The 27,024-nt window shown below is 37.6% G+C and overlaps 3 protein-coding genes across 3 annotated transcripts; 2 read left to right on the top strand and 1 right to left on the bottom strand.

Annotated features, from left to right (window-relative positions):
- Positions 1 to 805: 805 nt before the first annotated feature.
- LOC137089727 (uncharacterized) lies at positions 806 to 3,502 on the bottom strand. Its single transcript, XM_067453295.1, has 2 exons — positions 3,463 to 3,502; positions 806 to 2,894 (listed from the first exon to the last, which is right to left on the bottom strand). Exon 2 carries the CDS (start codon positions 2,884 to 2,886, stop codon positions 1,078 to 1,080), a length of 1,809 nt encoding a protein of 602 aa, XP_067309396.1. The 5' UTR covers positions 2,887 to 2,894; positions 3,463 to 3,502; the 3' UTR covers positions 806 to 1,077.
- Positions 3,503 to 15,624: 12,122 nt separating this feature from the next.
- Positions 15,625 to 20,439, top strand: LOC137089866 (probable GH family 25 lysozyme 3). Its single transcript, XM_067453431.1, has 8 exons — positions 15,625 to 15,678; positions 15,956 to 16,228; positions 16,316 to 16,471; positions 16,899 to 17,006; positions 17,095 to 17,364; positions 18,781 to 18,882; positions 18,971 to 19,240; positions 20,423 to 20,439. The coding sequence occupies exons 1-8, from the start codon at positions 15,651 to 15,653 to the stop codon at positions 20,437 to 20,439; spliced, it is 1,224 nt and encodes a 407-aa protein (XP_067309532.1). The 5' UTR covers positions 15,625 to 15,650.
- A 1,481-nt stretch (positions 20,440 to 21,920) lies between these two features.
- On the top strand, positions 21,921 to 26,055 carry LOC137089865 (serine/threonine-protein kinase pim-2-like). Its single transcript, XM_067453429.1, has 6 exons — positions 21,921 to 22,041; positions 22,196 to 22,290; positions 22,373 to 22,423; positions 22,679 to 23,060; positions 23,155 to 23,334; positions 24,140 to 26,055. The coding sequence occupies exons 1-6, from the start codon at positions 21,921 to 21,923 to the stop codon at positions 24,187 to 24,189; spliced, it is 879 nt and encodes a 292-aa protein (XP_067309530.1). The 3' UTR covers positions 24,190 to 26,055.
- The last annotated feature ends 969 nt before the right edge of the window (positions 26,056 to 27,024 follow it).

The following is a 27,024-nucleotide window of genomic DNA, read 5'->3' as shown; positions in this document are numbered from 1 at the left end:
GCCATGGCCTACCTGAGCATTGTTTCTTACCATGTCCATCCCTTTATGACCACCATGTACCCATCCTCTGATGGCTACTTCCAGAAGGATAATGTACCATATCACAAATTTCAAATCATTTTCAATTGGTTTCTTGAACATGACATTGAGTTCACTGTACTAAAATGGCCCCTCACAGTCCCCAGATCTCAACCCAATAGAGCATCATTGGGATGTGGTGGAACGGGAGCTTCGTGCCCTGGATGTGCATCCCACAAATCTCCATCAACTGCAAGATGCTATCCTATCAATATGGGCCAACATTTTTAAAGAATTCTTTCAGCACCTTGTTAAATCAATGCCACGTAGAATTAAGGCAGTTCTGAAGGCGAAAGGGGGTCAAACACAGCATTAGTATGGTGTTCCTAATAATCCTTTAGGCGAGTGTATGTTTCTTTTACTGGCTCATTGTCCTAATTCACTGGCGAGCAGCTGGTAGTGGTTTTAGTGAAACGAGTACATTAATAAATATATGGCAAGATCATTCTACTTTTCAAAAGCTCTTCTTTAAGTAAATATGCAATGCCAATATTTCTTACAATATTTATGACCGGCAGGGTAATGAGAGTAATAAATACAGAAAAAAACACAAAAATAAAGTAATTATTTTGGCCAACAGATTTTGTAATTAATAAATTATGGATGGAGGGATGGATGGATGGATAGATATATGTTTTTATTTTCAAACTGCAGAAAAACAGCATTTTGTTTTTCACTTGTTTGCTTGTTCTGTCCTGTGATATATCAAAAAAGGACACTGACTCACTTTCATTAGATGCATTTTAATAGAAGCTGTAAAAACAACTGCATACAAGTTTTTTCAAGATGTAATGATAACAAATTAGGTTAGAGAGATTTGTGATTAACAATGCCTGTTATGTTAGAACAATATGTTACTTATCCTTCTTATCAGGACATTATAGCTACAAATGTAATATACATACAGTCACACAAAAGTCAAAGTTAAAATGATTTGTTTTACTGTTAGAGTGAAATTATCATATACTCTAAAGCTTGTATGGTTTGTTATAAATTGATTCATGAATCACTCTTCCAGGGCTCAGTTTGCACAGATGCTTTATCAGAACTTTTGTCTATCATGAGGCGGATCTGCACTCCAGGCGCAATGTCCAATTTGGATTTGTACTGATAAATATCATAATTCTCATTACCATACCCTATCTTTTCAAACTTCACAACATACTGATATGTGTAATAGTCATCATTCTTATTTTGTGAAGTAGTGTAAAAGCCCACCCATGAGTAGTAGAAGGTATTTTTCCAGTCTGTGAAGACCTTCTTGATGTAAAGCCGAGCACAAGCTTTTCCGTCTTCAGTGTAGAGCTGCAGACCAGCATTGTCCAGCTCTGGTCCATAAAAGAATTCTGGACGATTTGATAAGCGTTCAGGCTGAAGACCAAGATTCGGTGTGCTACAATCTGATGGTGATATTGTCACTACTTCAACACCCTCCCAGGGCGTAGTTTGTGCTAAAACTTTGTTATATTTTTTGTCCAGCAGAAAACGGATTTGCATTCCAGGAGCAATAGCCAAACTGGAATCGTACTGGTAAATGTCATAATTGTGTGTGATATAGTTTTCGGTCTTTGGAAACCTATCAGCGTATTGATATGTGGAATAATCATCATTTTTATCTTGTGAACTTTTGTAGAACCCAATCCATGAGTGGTCAAGAACATCCTTCCAGTTACTGAAGGTTTTCTTGATGTAGAGTCGAGCACAGGCTTTGCCGTCGGCAGCGTAGAGCTGCAGACTAGCGTCAAATCCCTTTATTGTAGTGGGGATCACTCCATTAGATCCGTCAAACTCTGGTCCATACCAAATGTATGGATTAGTAAAATGAAAATCGAAAAGTGACGGGTACAGTCGCAGTCTGGGTTGGAGACCCACATTCAGGGGGACAGAAGTATCTAAAGCCCCAGATGATTCATAAATATTAATCTGTTTCGTGACCTGTGTATGAACTTCATTAGTATCACTGGAATAAGTGTTTTGGCAAATATCAATGTGGACATGTTTGGAATTATCTATCATTTCAGCAGGTATCTCCCATGTTAGTTTTGAGTAACCTTGTGGAGTTGCCTTTATCTCAAGTTTAATCCCCTCATATGTGTTACATTTTAAATATGGTGAACGTTTCTTTCGGCTGAAATGACTGTGTGTACAGTCAGTGCTGCTATATCCTGCCTCTGTCAAAAACTGACTGCATCTGTCATATTCGTTGTCTTGTGTATTACGTAGTATTGTGTAAGTACCATAATTAATGTTCTGATCCAGAGTGCAGTTATGGGGGTCTCCGATCTGCAAGATCAGTGAATAATCAATCTCATAAGTGTCAGAAGGATTATAGTCATTCTTGTGAAGGTTATGTGATGTAATAAACACTCCGAGTATCCGTTTTGGCCTGTTTGGATCCACAGAGACAATGAGCCTGTCCATGTTTCTTTGTGGCACATTGGTGTTTCTGTAATACCGCCGCACATAGGCCGGCAATGCCTTGGCTCCAGGAGATTTTAAATTGCCAACCGAATAGTAACTCTGCCAAGATCTCAATGAGGGAAGAATGCCCTCTTTATTTAAATACCGATGGAATCCAAAGTCGCCTCTATGAGGATCAAAATTTGAATCAATGATGAGAATGTTGTTCTGATCAACATTCAGGACTTTTTGGGAAAACCAGAACAATAGTTGGAGTCCATGACGTGGCGCAGACTTGGCATATGTAATGTTTTTCAGGTCATCGATATCGTAAAGTTTTCTTACAGAAGAGACGCTCGAAGAGAAGAGGCAGTAGAGCAGGAAGCAGAGTCTCATCATGGAACCCATGGCAAAATCTTAATCAAAAACAAAAGATAGTAAATCAAACATATTACAATTGGGGCATAAGCTGGCAATTTAATGATGCCAAAATGTATTTATATATATATATATATATATATATATATATATATATATATATATATATATATATATATATATATATATATATATATATATATATATATATATATATATATATATAAAGATTGGAAAGGTTAAAATATTTTATCATCAAAATATATATATATTTTAATTATCTTTGTTAATTTTAAATGTTAAGAGCACATGAACATGCATTGATCCTATCATTGGCAATATAAAGTCTAATAACTGTTGTTTGATGTCAATGTAATATTTTGAAACCAATTTTATATATATATATATATATATATATATATATATATATATATATATATATATATATATATATATATATATATATATATATATATATATAATGTATATTTCAGTCAGTCAGTTCTGTAAATGTAATTTATAATCATATTTACTTTATAATATGACTCTATTTAAACTCTTTGAAGACATCTATATTCACTGGACTTAAATTTAAATTCATCCTACCTCAGGTTGACAGTTCTCAGTGGAAAAGCCTCTGTGTCCTTCCCATTTCTTGGGTGTTTATATATATAGAGGAGGCTGTACTTTACAGACAGGACAGGGTGTGTCCTTCAGTTGTAGTCATTTTCACCACAAGCACAAATTTATATTTCTGCCAGTGGGTGCCCAAAGGGGCGCAACTGCACATTTGCTGAGGGGTATGAAGATCAGTGATGAATGAATTTGAATTCTCATTGCTTTTGTTGTTTTGACCCAACCTTTTAGATAGTGAAAGAATCCAAAATAATCAAAGATATTTGATATTTTTCTTTGAACAAAGACATTTGTTTTACTGTGTTTCACCCCCCTCTCTCTTATCAGTGGGGCTGTTTGGGATTCCTAAAGACAAAGAGATGTTGAGGGCCTGTAGGCCAAATGGTGCCACACCTGTAGTACAGTGGGGGAAGTCTGGTCTGACTGGTCAGTTTGAAGGTCTCAGGGTTTCAGTCACATGGTCACGGGATGGATAAAAGAAGTTTGCAACTTTTGCTCGGGGTCTCTTTTTCTCTGGGGGTCTCTTTCCTCTGACGCTGTCTTTTTCTCTGGCTGTCTCTTCTAGGGCCTTCTTTGGCTCTTCTCTTTGCTCTCTCTCTTTCTATCTTTCTATCTCTCTCTGTCTCTCCCTATCTCTCAAGTAACATTCTATACATGCTGGGTACGATTAACTATTTTAAGTGTAACCATAACCGGATTTTGTCATTAAATTCTTTCAATTATAAATGATTTGCTAACTAGTTTTGGTTTGGTATTGACTTTGAAGTGCTCCATATTGCAATATAATATGGTCACATTAAAGCAACGCTCTCCCACATATTTTGCTATTGTAACTGCGCTTATTTCCGTCGTTGGTATAAGTTGCAGTGGGTGGTTATAGACAAGAAATGTACAGTTTTCTACCATCACGCTGATAACGTTTCTTTAGTCGTTCGGCAACCCTGCAGTCAGAACCACCGTAGGCGATCCACCCTTACAATAGGCCTACCAGTGAAATTTTTGATACCACAGCAAAATAGCCATAGTCTAACTATATGGTTCAAATATTAATAAAGAATAAAAAAACACAAATAAACTTAATTACAAGCCTAAAACCAATTTAAAAGATCAAATATTAAACAAATGAAATAAGCGCAAACTACTGCCCACTTGACGGCATGATGTAGGTAGAGAACAACCCAGCTCTCTGTCTTCTCTGGTCTGACATGGATCTCAATGACCTCAACCTGAAATGGCAGAACAGACTTCGCCAGGCGGGATGCTTCCTCCCTACTTACTAACCCCGAACTTGAGCATCAACTGACAGAGCTGCCCGTTGTTCTCCTCATTGCCCAATAAAAGCAAAAATCCCTGCACTGTTAACCTCTCAGAGAAGCCGTGCCTCAGCCTTTTCTGTACCTTTGCCCTTTGCAGATAATTCAGTAAGATTCGATTTTGTTGCTAGCCTGGAAATCAGACGCACCCTAGCGCCAGCAAATCTAACCTGCCGCGACTATCGTCTAGCAACTCTCAATACAATTCTCCGCTGTAAAAACCAAACTCTGGTCAAGCCAATCACATCGTGTATAGAGTCGGTGGGCGGGGCTTAACATAATGACGGCCGACTTGCACTTCCATGCTACTAGTAGTAAATACAGAAGCTGGCGAATGGCGGTCTTTCGAATCAGCTTTGACTGCGACTCTGGAAGACTTGGAATTGAGCTTTTCTCTGAGAAAAGAACAAAGAACTAGCCTGACAAGCCAGACCCACATCAAGATGTTTGGTCTGGAAACTCACCATAGACGGGGCTTAATCTGAGGGGGGGGATAAACGGTTGTCTTTCAAACTCCCTCTGCACGCGATAGGATAGCGCTACACCAACCAGAGCAACAAAGGTGAAACAGAGCTCGCTGACTGATTAAACATTCGCCGTATCCGGTCGGCTAAACTACGAACACATCTTCCCGCTCTTTGTTCTTTTCTCAGAGAAAAGCTTAACTCCAAGTCTTCCAGAGTCGCGGTCAGAGCTGATTCGAAAGACCGCCGCCGTTCGCCAGTTTCTGTGTTAACTAGAAGCACGCAAACGCAACTCGGCCGTCGTCATTATGGCCCCGCCCGCCGACTCTATACATGATGTGATTGGGCCGTCCAGATTTTGAGGAACACAGCTCAGAAGGGTATTGAGAGTGCCTAGACGACACTTGCGGGCAAATTAAATTTGCTGCCGCTAGGGTGCGTCTAGATTTCTAGGCTAACAAAGAACGGCACTGAAGTCATTCTTAAAAAGGGGAGGTGTGTTCAGAGTTTTGCCGACCGGATACGGCGAAAGTTTAATCTGTCAACTAGCTCCGCTTCACATTCCTCTGGTTAGTTGTAGCGCTATCCTATCGTGTGCAGAGGGAGTTTGAAAGACAACTGTTTATCCCGCCTCTCGGTTTGAGCCCTGTCAATGGTGAGTTTCCAGACCAAACATCTTGATGTTGGTCTGGCGTGTCAGGCTACTTTGTGCAGTTGTGGAAACGGTGTTGCGCATGCATTCATTGACTTGTGAGTCGATCCTATTTGATTCATTTGGATTTCGAGACCATATAGGATCGACTCACAAGTCAATGAATGTGCGGCGCGGGTCCACAAATGTATCTTACCCGTTGCACGCACAGATTAATCATTTTGATACTAAAATCATCCTATATTTGTCCAGTGTAGAAACGAGAGGCGATCGGACGGTTAGATGAATTTCTGGCTTGTCAGTGATTCTGTTCGCCACACGTGAGAGTATCTCACAGCTGAAGCAGAGCTAGAACTGATTGACCTGTTAGCGCGGTGAGGGGAAATACAATCAGCTCGTAGCTTTGCTTCAGCTGTGAAATATCATCACAAAAGCAGATCACAATAACATTACAATTTAATCTTTAATGCAGCAAGAAAGAAAACGAAAAGAGTGAGATCTTTAAGTTCTGTAGGCAGCTATATCAAACTACAGAAATTTAGCAAACTGTTGTGCCTCCAGTTCGTGTTGTAAATGGAAAAAAATCTCTTCCAAACCACCATAGCCTATGAACACTTAAGACCACTTAATTTAGCTATTTGGTCATTAATTTACTTGTTTCACTTTTTTAGACTTTATTTATGTAATATTAAATACAATAATATTATTAGATAAAACACCGGATATATTCACTTTGCTTTTTCATTCATTCATTGTGTGTCTGCAGGTCCTTTAAAGTCGATTCTAAAATGCATTAAATAGTCCTGAATTTAATGTTAGCGTGTTTTAACTGAGATATCAAGTCTTCATTTTGTAGTAGGCTATATTTGTAATGTATAATTAATCACATTTCCAAATATTTACTAACTTCTTGTTGTTTTAGATGCCGTGAATGCTGATAAAAAGAGGCATCAGAGTTTATCTTTGCTGGGACGGTGCAAAACTGCCTCTGTTACGCCTCTGAAAGGCTTGGGGACATTGCTCATGGTGGAAACCCCTGAGTTTGGAGTATTTTATTCTTTCTTCTACCTTCTTTCTGTTGTACTCTCTCATTTCTGTATTTATTGGCAAGTTTACATTTGTATCTACTTCCATTTTACAGATGCAAGTTGTCATGTTTTTCCAGGTGCTTCCCATTTGTGTTATAAATTCAGATGTAATTGTTTTAAGTCAATGTGAGATTTCCTGTTGTAACTGTGGGGGCATAAATAAATACATTTGCATGTAAACTGAAGGATGCCGTTTACTTTGAGTGAGTTTTTGATGCAAAATCATATTGACTGCAGCCACACATGGTCTCTGATTAAAATTAATAAAATAGAGACAAATTAACTGGCATAGAATCCTGCTGTACATAAAGCAAGATTCATCTATTTTTCATTGTTGAAATAACATTATTTCATGGTGCAAACCTGATGAAAAATCAATGTTATATTTCAATATTGATTCAATTATATTTTAATTGATGCATTAACATTGATTCACTGTTAAATAAGTGGTTTAATTTTAGTTGGAAAACTATTGATTTTAAGCCCATCTTCATCATTGAAATAACATTATTTCGGTGCAAACCTGATGAAAAATCAATGTTAAATCTCAACATTGATTCAATGATATTTTAGTTGATGCATTTGTGGTATACTGAAAAATATGTGAGCTAATAAGTGCATAATTATTATCACTATCAGTTTTCGTGTATTTAGATGTATTGTATGTGTTCACATGAAGTTTAATGAAGTAATCAGTTTAAATAATTATTAAATATTAATGTTGGTAAGGACATTGAAATGTTAGGTTTTGCATTAACTAGAACATTTAGTAAATTAGTATGAGGATAAAAGTTAACTGTTAATACGTTTGGCATGGGTGCATCTGATTGGTCGTGTTTGTGTGCGTGCGTTTGCTCATAGCCGGGGGAGTTCTCGCGAGACGTTTCATTCTCAGTAAAAACAGGAATGAGAAACATTGCGTCTGATTTGTTTATTCACGAATGTACTCCCTTACAGGTATATAAAGCGTACATTTGCACACATGTGAATAATTAGTGTTTCTAATGTATTTTCTAAAAGTATTGTGTTTAATTATTGCTTGAAGTGCGATACGGACGGGCCGAGTACAACGTAAAGCTGTAGAGTTATCGGCCGTGGAGCATGAGGTTCGCGCGCAAATCATTTACATGTGTCTGTAGGACGATTAAATGTATGCGGTCGAGTTGTTCTATAAACTTTATATTTGTATTGTTTGTGTTTTGTGTAAAATGTGAGTGGATGTTTTAGTGTGGAATGTGCACTACTTTGAGTGTATACTCACTTATTCACTCACTTATTTGAGATGCACATTTAAAGGGGAAGTACACTAGAAGAGCCCATGCATTTATTGTATATACAATTACATGGATAAGAGAGTCCATACATTGTTGTTTGTAATAATTGTTCATTTATTGCCACAAATTGATTCGCAGTAAAAACAGGAATGAGAAGCATCGCGTCTGATTTGTTTATTCACGAATGTAACGTTACTCCCTTACAGGAGTGCTACACATTAACATTGATTCAACGCTGATTCACTGTTTGTCTGCAATCTGGGGATGCATCAACCTGGAATCAATTTTTCTCGCCTGTCCCTCTGCCAAGACTCACTGATCCCCCACATCCAGCGGGTGAACTATAGAGTGGCCTGTTACAAGTGGGCAGCTGAGCCGATCTTCTGGAGGCCTAAACCCTATGAGGAGAGGAGTGGGAGAAGGCTGACAGAAGGGTTTTGGAGCCTGCCTGGTGTTGTAGACCAATTCTGCTCCCATCTCTCGACATGTTTGCTGCTGGTGTCATCAGGGATGATGATGAGGGCGAAGACCATATGCGACAAGCTTTACATGGTTTGACAACTGAAGATTCTCTTCTTGCTTTACCTGTGCAAATGTCTGCAAAGACATGATGCTGCATGAGGCTCCTGTGTCGATCTTTAGTTCGAGAGGTTTTCCATTGGTTTGGACTGTGCAAGACATTGCAGTTCTTTATGACAATCAGACCATTAATACAGTGTTTGTTTGGTTGTGGTTGTTTTAGGGCTGGGCGATAAAACGATAACGATAATTATCACGATATAATTTTCCTCGATAAAACGATAACAACAGGTCGATAAATTCTCGATATAATGCTTACGCGCTATGCGTAATGCTGCGCATGCGTATTGCAGACCGGGCGTCTGCGTGCTGCACGCGGTAATGTTTACAGTCTGTGGCTGACCATGTGGCTGACAGGCTTGGAGGATCGGAGATAAGTGGAGCGATAAAAATGAGCAATAGTGAAGAAAATGCAGCGCTCACGGCCAGCTCGGGGGACACAGATATCGTTGACAAGTTAGTTCGCTCAACTTGAGTGGTTTGGAGATATTTTAGCGATCCCATCCGACATATAACAGAGCGACGTGCGTGGACTGCTTATCATAGGTTCACGTTCACCACACGGAATTTAATTATTAAATTATCGTGTTTCTTCAAAGTCTTTCCATATAACATGCAGCCCAACACAGAATCTACATTAACTACATTCACACACCGGCTTATTACCTTGTTAGCTGTAGTGGGTGACTTATTTACAACAGGCTAACGTTACCAAACTATAATCACTAAAACATCGGACTTGTCCATCGCTATCATAATTGTTTGTCTTTGGTGATGTATTAATGACTCCGCATCGCCTGTATCAAAAGAGAAATAATGTCATCTGGTGTTTAAAATTAATAAAATAGACTAGACAGCCCTTACTGTAGATCCACAAACACTGAACTTTTCTTTCTCCCGACCAGCCCACTGTCGGTGAGGTGTGTTTGTGTGTGTGTGTCGGTGAGATGCACGGTGGACCAATCCACTGTGAGGCAAGAGAAGAGGGCCTCAAAATGTTTCTTAAAACGCTTTTTTTTTTGACCGTTTGCGTTTTTAGTGTTTACTTACACAATTAAATATATATGATGCAATATTGAGCGTTTTTGTTCTATTTAAGCTGCGAAAATCGTTCACAGCAGAACCGCAACGCGTCTCACAACAACCTGTGTAAATGAACGATTCATTGTTTGAATGAATCGTTTGAATTAACGACTCAATGACTCGCTCATTAAGACGGCCACCTGCTGCCACCTACTGGTGGTTTAATTTGATCTTTAAACATACTTTCCAACATGTCTTATTTGTCTATTCAAAACTACAAATCTCAAAACTTTATTTAATGCTGTTGTAATTTTTCAGTGTAAATTATTTAATTTGAATGGTAACAGCCCTTATAGTGTTTTATTTTAATTAAATGTATTGATCAAAATTACAAATATAAAATGAAACATGAAGCTTAGCCTATATTTAATAAGATTAAGGGAAAATGCCCTTTATAAAAGGTGAAAATATCACATATTTCAAATGATGCAGATTTAAATATGTCAAAGCTGATTGAACACTGGTGAGAATATTGCTTCAGAATACAACACACAAACACACACACACACTTTTCCGGACAAGCTAATCTTTTACTTGGACAAGCTTGAACGATGTACTTGTTCGAAGGACAAGTACATGAACATGCTTAATGTCAAGCCCTGTATAATGATATATTATTGATATATAGTGTTGAGTAAAAAAATGCTGGCCACAGTTAAGATTTTAATAAATACATCTACCTCAGTTTAAATAAATTGTTCATTTGTTTGGGAAGTGTTTATCATGTTTTGACAATAAAGAATAGTTTAAAACCACAGCTAACTGTTTGTTTTCTACATATTTCACTCAGGAGCAAAAATATGCCTTTAAACTTTAAAGAAATAAAGATTTTACATTTATCGGGATATTTATCGATATCGACTGATATGCTAAATTATATCGTGATAATTTTTTTGGGCCATATCGCCCAGCCCTAGTTTAGGTTTTTAACATTAATCACTTTGCACCATTATTAAATTCCATCATGAATTTTCACTTTTTGGTTCAGGGGCCTGTTGCACAAAAGTAGAATTAAGACATCCGGGATAAATGACTCAGCTGAGCTCAATAAAGCCAAAACATGTGCGTCCAGGCTTAATTGGTTGCACAAAGACCAAGCCAGGATGAGCAGACACGGATTCATTAAGCCAGGTGAAACCAATCCTGGATATGTGCGTGCTCACGGCTCACTCAAATAGACCCCGCCACAGATCACAGATTAACTGATTTACCATGGCAACTAGAGCCGCGTACTTTTCCCCGTCGGAAGCACAAATCCTCATGGAGGCATACGAGGAGGTAAAATATATAATTAAGAAGAAAGGCAACACCGCCACAGTGATAAAGCAAAGAGAAAAAGCGTGGCAAAGTATTGCAGACCGTCTGAATGCGTTAGTAGTGCACAATTACACACTCACCGCTCCGCTGAAACATCACAATTACAAATCAAATATTTAATTCACATCTCCAAAAACGCAGTTGTACTGTAATTATGAAACGGTTAAATTTTTTATTGAAATGCACTGCATATATGAGTGAAATTGTGTAACGTAACTCCATCACACTGTATAAAGCTATGATATAGTATTATTAAAGCCTTACATTATTATTTTACGTTACTACGCTCAGTACGGTTTAATCTTAGCCGTTGTACTCTGCTTATTATGTTGTCCACCGTTTTTTTGTGTTTCCCCTGCTTTTATTAATGTAAAGCAGCTTTGACAGAATGAAACAATTGTGAAAAGTGCTATATAAATACAATTTTCTTGAATACATAGATGAGCTATAATAATAATCACTTTAATTTATATAGCGCCTTTCACAGACCCCCAGGAAGCACAGCAGGCCTACAACAATGCCCATGCCAGGACCAGGGCCAGAGTTGAAATGACCTTTGGCCTCCTGAAGGCACGCTTTCACTGCCTTCACAAATTAAGGGTCAACCCTGTTAGGGCATGTGATATTCTGTCCTCCACAATGTGGCCTGCCTGAGGAAGGAGAGGGCCCCCAGAGTGCCACCAGCCATGGACTGGGACAATCCGGCAATCTTCCCTGATGACGACAGTGGTCGGCTGCTGAGGGACCAATATGTGTTGAATTATTTTAGTTAGTATGTGTGCTTTCAATTTAGGTAAAAAATGTCCTGCTGTGGCAGAGGAAATAGGGTTTTTTTGGGTTGTTTTTTTTTTTACGAATTTGGCCTCTTATGATGATTGTGCGGTATACTGTGTGTAATACAAGGCTGCAGGGAGGCTACTGCATCCATTCATTTGTCTGTTCAGTTGATGTGTATGGATTTGTCCTGCATTTATTTTAGTGTGCAGACATGCAGGGTGTGTTATATACAGACCTTTGAATGTGTATGTATCATTTTGTATAATATGCTTTGATTCTGTGCTTTCCATCTTGTAGAGTCACTGTGACTTCAGTTTCGAAAGGAGCTGATAGTTTACCTGCTTTTTGTCCTTATTTAATAAAGGAACATAATGTTACACATTGTGTTTTTATATTCATATGGAATGTGTATTTGTTTATATGACAGAGTACTAGGGCCCCACTGAGGAAAAAGGATAAAGTCATACATTTATGAGGCTGGTTCTTTCTGCAGAAAAGCAACATATTCTTTTTACAGTTTTGATAGTTATGACAATGTGATACTTCATATTCTGGCACATCAGCATGTCTTTGTTTATGAAACCATACTGAAGTACAATTTCACGAAATGCCCCACATCTGTCATTTTAACAACTGTCCTCCTTTAAAACAACTGGTTACAATATTATGACTTGTCTTTTTTTTTCCCTCTGTGGCCCTAATATTCTATCATTTTATATATAGCCTTATAGTCTATTGGAAACTGTAAATTATCTAATGATAGCAACATCATCTAAAAATCATTATTTATCCAAAATGATTGAAATTAATGATCACAAACGTTTAAATAATGACAGTGGGTCTAGTTATATGTGATAACAATGTATAGTGAGCAGTGAAATAACTATTGGTTTCCATTTGTGGCGACTGCTGACTGACATTAGGGATGAGATTAAATAGATCCTGGAATTTAGCCTGGTCTGGAGCAGGCTAGCTCCACAGAATAAATCTCCATGGTAATTTATACCATAACATATCCTCCTGCCCCCTATCCAGCTTTAGTGCAACCGGATTAGGGATCAATTGAGCCAGGATCACCAAGATATCCTGGCTTAATCCCTTATCCTACTTTTGTGCAACAGGCCCCAGGTTTCACTGATGTTTGGAAACATTTGTACACAAACAATGAAGTGTTTTCTATTGTGAAAGTCTTTTATTGTATTCTCAGATCATTTTAAAGTTTATTGGTTAAATGTTTAAAATTGTTAAATAAAGACATGGTAATATGTGTTTTAATTGTGTCAATTTGTCTAGAATTAGATTTCATTATTTTGTCATTTTAACAATAAGAACTGTCATGTTCAGTTTACATTATCTAATGGCACACAAATGCAACTATTCTGGGATTGTGATATGATCAGAGTTTACTGGATGGAGATTCAGAAGATTATTGGTAAATCTTTTGCCCTTTCTCTGAGTATCTTTTGAACTGTAAAGCTGCGTTTTCTCTGCGTTATGATTTTCAGCTAAAGTCTAATGCTTTCTTGCATATTTGTTCTCTTAGAATTTAGGAATGTATGTTGACTGCCTTTAATCTCTTGATTTCTGTTCATTCTGGTCCTGTGGCTCATTATACCTTCAGATTGTTCACCATTGTATAAGTTACAGTGAGATATCTGTCCCACTGTCGTGTTATTGTAAAACTATTGCAAAACAGAAACAAAAAATGGCACTTAAATATCGTATATTTTAGCAGTGAAAATTTTTGTCAAACACATTTTATATTATTTATGTCCTTGTTCAAGCTCTTTTTCTGAACATCTGCATGATTGAAAATGTAATGTTCAGTTTCAGTTCAATAAAAAAGTGAATACCGGTAGTAAGTGACTTATATTTTAGATAGATATTAGGCATTATATTTTATCTCATGTACTGCACATGATGATTTTACATGTTTAAAGTATAAAGTATACTTTAAAAAGTATAAAACTTGCATTTCAATGAGGAAAAATTAACTGAATGCACCAAGAAAAGCTTTTGACAGCACAGTACCATAGAACAATCCTTCTCAAACCTGTTCAGGACCCAGTTGTTCAAAAGTTTGGTCTTGATTTGGAAAACCCATGTTTTGCTATCCAAAATCAGGTAATCTTTTTGACGTGCAAATGCTACGCTGTTTTTCGCGTACATATGATACGCACTTTATGGCGTATTATACATACGAACCACGCACCCCACCACCCTAAACCTACCCTAGAGCGTGTCATATGCACGCAAAAAACTGCGTAGCATTTGCACGCCAAGACTCATTTTGGCGTATCCATTCCATGAGATTTCACACTCGTACTATTTATACGCATGACCATGAGATCGTGTTGGCTGGAGCACTACTAATCCGGATTTGCAGTGCTCCAAATGGGGTTACTTTCCATAATGTAGGATGCTAGCTATAAAGAACCCCAGGTATAGAAGAGTCTAAATCTATTGATTCTCTTTATTTTAAATTTATATGGAAAAAAGAATTAGAACACGCAGCAGGAAATCTTCAATACAGTCATACTCTAATCTACAGGGGGTTTAAATGTTTAATATTTGTTTTTTTAAATGAGTTGGTTGAAAAAAGTTTAAAGGGGAATTCCGTTTGTTTCTGGATTATTAGTTTACCTTTTTTTTTTTTTTTGCTTTCATGTGATTTTTAACATTTCAAACTTTCAAGATATGAGTCATGGAAGCTGGTTTATTAAACAACTTTTCTCTCATTCAATATTAGCAATCTTAAATTGTTCCCAGCGCTACTTGTAGTAATTGCATTTTTACTAGTAGAGCTCTCTGAATCAGTTCTTACCCGTAAAAATGCAATTACTACGAGTAGCACTGGGAACAATTTAAGATAAACTGGCTTGTCAAAGTAAAGGGCGAATTAAATTAATATACTTTATAATAAGATTATGTGCACATTTTTCCTCCCTTGTGCCGTTTTACGCATTTTGGATGGAAGCAACGGCTCAATCCAGACTACGTAGGGCTAGTGGACGCGTTTGTTCAATACATCATTTTTGTATTATTTTCGGTGGAAAAATAATTCCAACGAAAATAATAGTCTAAGAATAATAATAATAATAATGTCTGTTCAGAAACCATAAATCTCATTTAAAAAACGTCAAAAGATTGGAAGTGTGATCACGTGCTCTACTCATGCACGTGGCGTGTTATGAATTCTGCGTGCCTGCATTTTAGTTGCTATAGCGACGCGTATTATGAATTCTGAATACAAATATACACACGCAAACCGATCTCTATCTGTTGGTTCACACACTTGCAGAATATTTTCTGTGCTGCTGATTTTGCAATACTGAAGCAAATTTCTGAGACTTTTATTCTTGAAGAACATCGGAAGATAATATCCTTTATAAAGTTATATTTTTGTTCATATTATCTTTGAGGATACTTTTAATTTATTGTTCTTTTCTTATTTTAGAAGGAGTTTGGAGTTTTATTTAATTTTTTTGTTTTATTTAATTTTTATTTTATTTTGGGAGGAGTATTTCTAAGGAGAGTTGTAGGTTATTGTATTGTATTGTATTTTGTATTGTGTTGTGTTTTTTATTGCAGTTTGGACTTGAAGGACGTCGATGGCTCACATGATGGGTGAAAGAGGAGGTGAGTGTGCTTTTGGTTTTCATTTGTTTATGGTTTGATGTTGTACAATGATTGACTACATTAATGTGAAGAAAATTGTAAGGTTAAACATCCCCCAATGTTCTCAGCTTAGTGATCACATGTATTTGATCCCTTGCATATGAAATAAAAAATTTCAATTTGCGTGATACTATATTTCAACTATAGTAACAATATTTGTAATTGATCACTGACGTTGTTTATCGATTTTTATCGAAACATTACCAACTAACGTTATGTGATGTGTGAAATATTCCAGACTCAGGCCGCTCTAGATCCAGAAGAGCTGCTTTCTCTCAGACGGCTGGTCAGGAGATTTGGAGACCCTGTTCTGATGACCGCGATCTGCTGCCAGACCCGACCCAGATCCAGGCGCTTTCTAGATATTTAGCACCTCCGTCTCTGTCTGAGTTTTCTGTTTTTGTGTCCACAGGTCAGGCTGACAGGAGGAAGAGGGCGTGGCAGAGCGGCAGCCAGCAGAGCTCAGATGATGATGAACATCCACTCACTTCATCTAAATGCTCTGGCATGGGTCAGAATAGTATTTTAATAAATAAGTTATGGCTCCATTTCTATTTCTAATTTCAATGGCTGATTTGATGTCCAAAATTTTTTCCAGACTCAGGTCACTCCAGATCCAGGAGTGGATCGGACAGCTTTGATTGGTCGTGCCCTCCGCTGCCAGGTCAAGTTCCTGTCGAGCCAACAGGGACTTCTAATGGCCGAAATGTTCAGGGTGCCATGGAGGCTTCTCCCCATAACAAGATCTCAACAGGTGAGACTGAAATAAGGCTGGCCAGTGTAAAGTCTACAGACATTAGATTTTGCTATTTCATGCATAACTGCTTCATGTTTTTATCATGGTAATGTCCGTTCACATTTACTGTTGCTCAGCAAAATTTCGCTGAAATTTTCTTAGTTTTTTTAGAAAAGATTTGAATTGGACATTTGTCTAACATTTTCAGAACATCTAGAGAACATTCAAAAGTAAAGTTCCCATAATGAAAAAGTATAAACTAGAATGTTCCTTTAACCAAGAAAATGGACATTTTAAACATTCAGGAAACATTTAATTTTAATATTAGCAATCTTAAATTGTTCCCAGTGTTACTAGTCATAATGGCACTTTTACCAGTGAGAATTGAGTTGTAGACATTTAGCCGCTCTGTCTTTGTCTGAGTTTTCTGTTTCTGTGTCCACAGGTCAGGCTGACAGGACGCTGCAGAGCGGCAGCCAACAGAGCTCAGATGAGGATGAACATCCATTCTCTTCATCTTCATCTTCATCTTCATCTAAATGCTCTTGCATTGGTACGAATAGGCTTTTAAAGAAGTTATGGCTCTGTTTCTATTTCCGTTTTCAATGGCTGATTTGATGTCTGAAATTTTCCCGACTCAGGCCATTTTGGATCCAGAAGAACTGCTTCCACAGATTCTTCGCTGGGCATCATGTCATCCTTGTCCCTGAGCAGCAGAGGCTCATTGAATGTCATTTGGAGGTGGAGTGGCGATGGATCAGACAGCCAAAGCGAGCAGGTCAGGTCTGACAGCATTGATTGGTCGTGCCCTCCACTGCCAGGTCAAGTTCCTGTCGAGCCAACAGGGACTTCTAATGGCCGAAATGTTCAGGGTGCCATGGAGGCTTCTCCCCTGAACAAGATCTCAACAGGTGAGACTGAAATAAGGCTGGCCAGTGTAAAGTCTACAGACAGAGATTTTGCTATTTCATGCATAACTGCTTCAAGTTTTTATCATGGTAATGTCCGTTCACATTTACTGTTGCTTAGAAAATGTTCGCTAAAATTATTATTTTTATTTTTTTTAGAAATACTTTAATTGGACATTTGTCAGAACATTCAAAAGTAATGTTCCCATAAGGCAAAATTATAAAATAGAACGTTCCTTTAACAAAAAAAAAAAATTGAAACACTGAAAAAACTGGACGTTTTGAACATTCAGGGAACATTTAGAAATAACGCTTTCTTAATTTAATGTTAACATTAGCAAAATGTTCGCAGTAAGCCAAAATACATTTTTAAGCAAGTTCATAACCAGCCAGTGTTCAAAATGATCTTCTTACCGTAGTCCGATTCACAGCGGTAAGCTTGTAATAATGTTTTATAATCTGAGTGGTACTGGTTGGTTTCTGATGGAAATTTGAGTATGTCTTTGCGTTATTACGTCACATCTGTATAAAGAAGGAGTCCGGCTAGTAGTAGTATCGCATGTGAGGATGCTGCAGGTGGCGGATCATTTATAGCCTTTACTCACAGCAGCTGGAATATTTAAACTTGTCATTTTGATGGCGGATTGTAATCCAGAAAGGTCCAAACGACAATCATCAGTGACAACTGGAGATTCACCTGTAGTCAAAAGCAAAAGATTCGTCTGTACAGAAATTGAAACCTGCAGGAAACGCTAAAACACGCTAAATACATGGAGTCACGCAATACTGATGTTTTAGCATGAACAAATTGAAAACAAAGTTTTGCAGGGAATTTTTTTTTTGTTGTCAAAAATTTAATGGAATTGGTTTTAGGTACTTCACCTTTAAATTCATGTTTTATAATTTGTGGAATTGTTAATTTGCAAAGCTTTAATTATTCATCATAGCCTCTAAGCTAACTGAGTAGCTACAATCAATTCATTCAGTTTATTGACAGCCCTTCAGTCAAAAAATATAGGCGTTTAATTCAGATGTATTTCTTTGATTTGATTTGAAAGAATCCATCAGAACAGTGAAGGCAAAGTTTTGAAGTTTTATTTTATTCATATAGCCTAAAGATAATTTTATTTTGATAATTTTGTTTGATTACCATACAATATTCCTAACACTTCTACCTCCGTAATATTTCAGTCCGGATCGGCACATGACAGATTAGTTAAACTGTTAATAACTTAAATAATCTGTTAAATGTGTTTTGAGGAAAAATAGTGCTTATGATTAAATTAGCAATTTTAATATTAGCAATCTTAAATTGTTCCCAGTGTTACTAGTCATAATGGCACTTTTACCAGTGAGAATTGAGTTGTAGACATTTAGCCGCTCTGTCTCTGTCTGAGTTTTCTGTTTCTGTGTCCACAGGTCAGGCTGACAGGACGCTGCAGAGCGGCAGCCAACAGAGCTCAGATGAGGATGAACATCCATTCTCTTCATCTTCATCTTCATCTAAATGCTCTTGCATTGGTACGAATAGGCTTTTAAAGAAGTTATGGCTCTGTTTCTATTTCTGTTTTCAATGGCTGATTTGATGTCTGAAATTTTCCCGACTCAGGCCATTTCGGATCCAGAAGAACTGTTTCCAGAGATTCTTCGCTGGGCATCATGTCATCCTTGTCCCTGAGCAGCAGAGGCTCATTGAACGTCATTTGGAGGTGGAGTGGCGATGGATTGGACAGCCAAAGCGAACAGGGCAGGTCTGAGAGCTTTGATTGGTCGTGCCCTCCGCTGCCAGGTCAAGTTCCTGTCGAGCCAACAGGGACTTCTAATGGCCGAAATGTTCAGGGTGCCATGGAGGCTTCTCCCTATAACAAGATCTCAACAGGTGAGACTGAAATAAGGCTGGCCAGTGTAAAGTCTACAGACATTAGATTTTGCTATTTCATGCATAACTGCTTCAAGTTTTTATCATGGTAATGTCCGTTCACATTTACTGTTGCTCAGAAAATGTTCGCTAAAATTATTATTTTTATTTTTTTTAGAAATACTTTAATTTGTCAGAACATTCAAAAGTAATGTTCCCATAAGGCAAAATTATAAAATAGAATGTTCCTTTAACAACAACAAAAATTAAAACACTGAAAAAACTGGACGTTTTGAACATTCAGGGAACATTTAGAAATAACGCTTTCTTAATTTAATGTTAACATTAGCAAAATGTTCGCAGTAAGCCAAAATACATTTTTGAGCAAGTTCATAACCAGCCAGTGTTCAAAATGATCTTCTTACCGTAGTCCGATTCACAGCGGTAAGCTTGTAATAATGTTTTATAATCTGAGTGGTACTGGTTGGTTTCTGATGGAAATTTGAGTATGTCTTTGCGTTATTACGTCACATCTGTATAAAGAAGGAGTCCGGCTAGTAGTAGTATCGCATGTGAGGATGCTGCAGGTGGCGGATCATTTATAGCCTTTACTCACAGCAGCTGGAATATTTAAACTTGTCATTTTGATGGCGGATTGTAATCCAGAAAGGTCCAAACGACAATCATCAGTGACAACTGGAGATTCACCCTTAGTCAAAAGCAAAAGATTCGTCTGTACAGAAATTGAAACCTGCAGGAAACGCTAAAACACGCTAAATACATGGAGTCACGCAATACTGATGTTTAAGCATGAACAAATTGAAAACAAAGTTTTGCAGGGAATTTTTTTTTTTGTTGTCATAAATTTAATGGAATTGGTTTTAGATACTTCACCTTTAAATTCACGTTTTATAATTTGTGGAATTGTTAATTTGCAAAGCTTTAATTATTCATCATAGCCTCTAAGCTAACTGAGTAGCTACAATCAATTCATTCAGTTTATTGACACCCCTTCAGTCAAAAAATATAGGCGTTTAATTCAGATGTATTTCCTTGATTTGATTTGAAAGAATCCATCAGAACAGTGAAGGCAAAGTTTTGAAGTTTTATTTTATTCATATAGCCTAAAGATAATTTTATTTTGATAATTTTGTTTGATTACCATACAATATTCCTAACACTTCTACCTCCGTAATATTTCAGTCCAGATCGGCACATGACAGATTAGTTAAACTGTTAATAACTTAAATAATCTGTTAAACGTGTTTTTAAGAAAGATAGTATTTAAGATTAAATTAGCAATTTTAATATTAGCAATCTTAAATTGTTCCCAGTGTTACTAGTCATAATGGCATTTTTACCAGTGAGAATTGAGTTGTAGACATTTAGCCGCTCTGTCTTTGTTTGAGTTTTCTGTTTCTGTGTCCACAGGTCAGGCTGACAGGACGCTGCAGAGCGGCAGCCAACAGAGCTCAGATGAGGATGAACATCCATTCTCTTCATCTTCATCTTCATCTAAATGCTCTTGCATTGGTAAGAATAGGTTTTTAATAAAGAAGTTATGGCTCCGTTTCTATTTCCGTTTTCAATGGCTGATTTGATGTCTGAAATTTTCCCGACTCAGGCCATTTCGGATCCAGAAGAACTGCTTCCACAGATTCTTCGCTGGGCATCATGTCATCCTTGTCCCTGAGCAGCAGAGGCTCATTGAACGTCATTTGGAGGTGGAGTGGCGATGGATCAGACAGCCAAAGCGAGCAGGTCAGGTCTGAGAGCTTTGATTGGTCGTGCCCACCACTGCCAGGTCCAGTTCCTGTCGAGCCAACAGGGACTTCTAATGGCCGAAATGTTCAGGGTGCCATGGAGGCTTCTCCCCTGAACAAGATCTCAACAGGTGAGACTAAAATAAGGCTGGCCAGTGTAAAGTCTACAGACAGAGATTTTGCTATTTCATGCATAACTGCTTCAAGGTTTTATCATGGTAATGTCCGTTCACATTTACTGTTGCTCAGCACAACTTTGCTGAAATTTTCTTTTTGTTTTTTTAGAAATATTTTAATTGGACATTTGTCTAACATTTTCAGAACATTCAGAGAACATTCAAAATCTAATTCTCAATAAGCCATGAACTCAGTGGTACTTGTGCTGTCTGACACACACCCGAAACATGCGCACAGAAAGCCGCTCCTCAGACGGCAAACAATCCAGAATGGAATTCTGTTTCAAGACTTTTTGCTTTTGAATTGTCAAATACACAGAAAATTGTCATATTACAGAGTCGGTTATGGCATAAATAACACACAGCTATGCATTTAAAAATTAATGTTTATTTAAATATATTGTATTTAATATAACATAAATATATTATGTTTGCCATTACCAGAACTGATTTGGTCAAATGAAACCAAAAACATAAGATAAAGCAAGAAAAATAACTATATTGTGACCACTAATATTTGTAAAATAAGATTTTGGGACATTTATGCAGGCATTATCTAGAAGTCAGGAGGATAGCTTGGAAGTATTTCCATTACTTTGGATTTATAACATTACAGATGAGAATTTAAAAGTAAAATGTATGTCATGTCATATCGTTGCTTAATTTGACGTCATTCAATTGAAAATCTTAATTTCAGAAAAGCCTACAGAATCTGGGAAAGGGAAAAGAATTCGTTCTTTCTTCAAGAGGGTATGGAAGGCTATGAAGAGTCCTTTCTGCTGCTGTTGTCTCAGTAGTGCTGTGGATGTTGTGGAGCCTTTTTCCCCTGATCCTGAGCCATCGTCATCTGAGTCAGATCCCTCCGGCGTCAAGCTAAATGATGGTAAATCGCTGATCATTATTTCTCCAACATCATTTTAAATAGTGTTGTCATCTTGTTTTTCACTGAAAATAATGCTTATGGCTTGTTTTGAGGAAATATAAAAAAAAAATGTTTTAGGTCATATATTTCTCATATTTTTCTGTTTGTTTTTCAGAGTCTTTTGAGTCTCTCTATAATGTGGGAGAGATGCTTGGATCCGGAGGATTTGGCAGCGTGTACAAGGGAACACGCAAATTTGATGGCAAAAAGGTAAATCTGACTGAATTGTTCAAACATTTTGCTCTTGAATGCATCAAAACATATTTAAAACTAACTTTCTTTTTTGTTGCAGGTTGCCATCAAGCAGTTAAACAAGATTGAAAACAATCGTTATCTTTATATTGTAAGTTGGCCAAAACCTGAATATGTATTAAGTCGTTTCAGTGCAGATTACTGTAGTTAATACACCCGTAGAAAGCATTAAGTGTAAATGTGACTGACAAATAAGCCTAGAGGCACTAAATAACTTTGAGCTGAAAAGGCTCTTTTGAACGTATCTAAAAATATACTTTTAAAAAAAGGACTTTTTCAAAGATACTTTGATATGTTTTCTTCAGATTTTTACTCAGCTAACCTTCTGATTACTATTTTTCTCTAGCCTGGGCATCCCAAACCTCTGGTTACAGAAGTGGCGCTGCTGCTGATGATGAGGCGAAAACCCATAAGCCCGCTCATCATACAGCTATACGAGTGGTTTGAACATCCTGGAAAATTCACTCTTGTTATGGAGTTCCCCGAGCCTTGCATTAACTTGCGGGACTACATCGTTCGTAAACCCGTCCTGGATGAACCCACAGCACGGTTCATCATGCGACAGGCTCTGCTGGCAGTACAGGTCTGCATCGAGCATGGTGTTTTTCATAATGACATTCATGCGCAGAATTTCCTGTTGAATGAAAGGACGTTGGAGCTCAAGCTGATAGACTTCGGCTGCGGTCAGCTATTCAGTAGTGATGGCTACGAGAGCAAAACATACGTTGGTGAGCATTTTGAGAGTGTGAAAACCTGAATGTAGTGACTTATTATTTAATGCTTATAAAAAAGCTCATCAATGTGCAAATGTCTTCTTTACAGGACTGCCGTATTACTATCCACCTGAAGTCTTAACAGAACCTCGTTTCCACGCCATACCAGCAAATGTCTGGGCTCTAGGAGTGCTGTTGTACACTATGATGCACGTATCTTATCCTTTTGCCAATTGTAAAGAAATCAGAGAAGCCAAAATTCCATTTCTGTACCACAACTTATCCAAAAGTGAGTGAATCATATTGACAACATTGATAACACACACACACACACACACACACACACACACACACACACACACACACACACACACACACACACACACACACACACACACACACACACACACACACACACACACACACACACACACACACACAAAGCAAAGGCTCTGAACAGAAACAGTTAAAGATGAAGTATGTAAGATTTTTTATATATAGCTCAACGTATAGCGAGAGTTTGGGGCGTGGTTAATGTAGCAGGCGGAGCCATGGGAAAAGAAATTTAGCTAAAGAAGTGAAAGCCAAAATTCGCTGCATTTATACCTTAAACAGGACATGAACATATCAAAGTGAACAAAGCATTGTGATACAAAGCACGCTTAATAATCATGTTTTAGATGCTGTTTTCATAGATGCATGACTAACTCCTTATTAAAATTTGTACAGAATACAGGGATCTGATTAGCCAGTGCCTAGCCCGGGATCCAACTAAACGTCCGACGTTAGAGCAGATGTCACAACATAAATGGATGAGATGACCTACTGTAGATTGGAGAAGTTCAGAGATTCACTCGATCAGTGATTTCAGCAGGTGTGAGGAAGTGTAACAGACAGAGTAGGATTATTATCATTTGTCTTATTTCAAATTTGCATTCTTGTTATAGTCAAGTGACCTTCATTTATAAAGTGCTTTATACAATGCAGATCATTTCAAAGCGGCTTTACCGTAATAAACAGGAAAATGTACAATGTAATAAACTCTAAAAAGCATTCATGAGTTGACTTGTTCATATAATCTTTGTATTGAATAGGAAACAACATACTTGCTGTCCTTGGTGGAGGGCTTGAGCTCGAGACTTGAGCCGAAGCCTGATGTCCAACCCCAACCTGACTGGGAACTCAGAGCCTGCCCACGTCTGAGCAAGAACACGAGAGACTGCAAGACTGGGAGGAAGTCATCAATCATCACAGCCACATTTGCTTTGATTTTAAACGTCAAGACAAGTCATCTTTATTTATATAGCGCCTTATATACGACCAATCTTTACTCACAGCAGCTGGAATATTTAAACTTGTCATTTTGATGGCGGATTGTAATCCAGAAAGGTCCAAAAGACAATCATCAGTGACAACTGGAGATTCACCCGTAGTCAAAAGCAAAAGATTCGTCTGTACAGAAATTGAAACCTGCAGGAAACGCTAATACACGCTAAATACATGGAGTCACGCAATACTGATGTTTAAGCATGAACAAATTGAAAACAGTTTTGCGGGGGAAATTTTATTTTTTTCTCATAAATTTAATGGAATTGTTTTAAGATACTTCACCTTTAAATTCACGTTTTATAATTTGTGGAATTGTTAATTTGCAAAGTTTATATTATTCATCATAGCCTCTAAGCTAACTGAGTAGCTACAATCAATTCATTCAGTTTATTGACACCCCTTCAATCAAAAAATATAGGCATTTAATTCAGGTGTATTTCTTTGATTCTGTTATTTGATTTAAAATAATTCATCGGAAAAGTGAAGTCAAACTTTCGAAGCATTATTTTATTCATATAGTTAATTTTAATTTGATGTATGATTTTGCTTTACTACCGTACAGTATTCTGAACGCTTCTACTTCTGTTAAACGTCATCAGTCGCTGCCCAATACTGTTCCATTTCAAAGTTTACATCTAGCCAAGAATAGTTTAAATCCCAGGATGTGTCCTTGATTCGCCACTTTTATCGAGGATTTATCGAGAGGGGACTTTAGCAGACTTGAGACAGACAGGTATCCCAGAATGCATCTCGTACCAAACAACAAGTGTCAATAGCAGATGAGAAACCCTAGCCTGACAAGCCAGACCCACATTAAGATGTTTGGTCTGGAAACTCACCATTGACAGCTCAATCCGAGGGGCGGGATAAACGGTTGTCTTTCAAACTCCCTCTGCACGCGATAGGATAGCGCTACAACTAACCAGAGCTACGAAGGTGAAGCAGAGCTCGTTGACAGATTAAACTTTCACTGTATCCGGTCGGCAAAACTCCGAACACATCTTCCCTTCTTAAGAATGACTTCAGTGCCGTTCTTTATTCTTTTCTTAGAGAAAAGCTCAACTCCAAGTCTTCCAGAGTCGCGATCAAAGCTGATTCGAAAGACCGCCGTTCGCTTGTTTCTGTGTTTACTAGAAGCACGCACACGCACAACTCGGCTGTCATTAAATTAAGCCCCGCCCACCGACTCTATACATGATGTGATTGGCCCGACCAGAGTTTGCCGTTTTCAGCTCAAGTGAATTGAGAGTTGCTAGACAACACTCGCGGCAAATTAGATTTGCTGCTGCTAGGGTGCGTCTAGATCTCTAGGCTAGAGAAACTCAGTGTAATTAAAAAATACTAAGGTTAATGCGTCACGAAATGTACTTGTTTAAAGTTCGAACCTGTGGTTTATTCATAAAGAGATCGCCTATTTGAATTTGATCTGCCGTTTTCAGAGTTGTGAGATCCATTCGATCGCCGGGCGCTCAGCGCTCTTTAACCCCGCCGAGAGCAGCCTTTCCTCGGCTAGTTCCTCTGATGTTTGCCGCTGACTCTGATGTCTCTGTAGTGGTCAAACATGAGATATAATTTGTCTAACTGGCAAATCATTTTGACTGAGCTAGGGCAAAGTGAAGTTTCATAACTTTGTATTTTGAGGCTTGTTTAACTGTTGTAGCCTACTAGCACTGACTTTGTATGTTTAACTGGATTGTTTGCTTTATTTCTTGTATAGCTTCTTATACGTTTATAATGGCTATTTGATCTTACATAAACTGACATTTAACAAAGACTCAGTTGTTGCTTTTTTATGTCATATTTCATTTATTGCATTGATAAATATATATGCACACTTATTGTCTGAACCACATATTAATATTTCAAATATTTTTTAATAAAAAAAAGTAAACAAAAAGTGGCAGGGTTGTTTTTTATATTTTGTTTTGTTATAAATATACATGCAATGAAGATAATAAAGGTACGCTTTACCTGAACCACATTTGTGTGGTTATTAATATGTTTAAGATTGTTTTAAATAAAAATGAAATTAAAATTAAAAGAGGCAGAGTGGTGTTTTATGACTGCAGTTTAAATTACACTCAGGGCCATTTTTTGGGATTTCCGCCAGCTTTGGCCTACCCAAATTGCAAAGCTTCCCACACATACAGTGGTCTATGTTCAAAATTTTGGTGTCATTTTACAGGAAACCCTTTGAAGTTACATAAAACACTGCTAAAAGTGATAAACATGGAAGTATATGTTGTCTAAGTTGTAATAACCCCCCATAAAAGTAGGCGCTTTTAGATTTTTGATAACAGCTTACACAACATATACTTATATTTTGAACCTAGTCTTGAGCTTGTTCACCACAGACCTTATTTCAGCCATTTAAACACAATCCCATTCAAAAAACCTATTGAATTTGGGACCAGGGGACCCGAAGTGCTAAAATGCTAACTCGCTTCTATTTTGGCCTACAAGGTGATGTCATACCTGCAGCACTCTATAGGTTTATCAATGGAATACTATGGCAACAGCTTTCTTACCTGTACGTAGGGATGGGTATTGTTAAGGTTTTAACAGTATTACTACCCTTACCAATACTGCTTATCGATCCGGTACTTTAGCGGTATTCTTATCGGTTATTTTTGTTATACTTTTTTATAAT

Source organism: Pseudorasbora parva, chromosome 9 (assembly GCF_024679245.1).
Source record: "Pseudorasbora parva isolate DD20220531a chromosome 9, ASM2467924v1, whole genome shotgun sequence".
Taxonomy (NCBI): Eukaryota; Metazoa; Chordata; class Actinopteri; order Cypriniformes; family Gobionidae; genus Pseudorasbora; species Pseudorasbora parva.
Note: the sequence above shows the minus strand (reverse complement) of the source record. Positions and strands in the feature narration are given on the sequence as shown.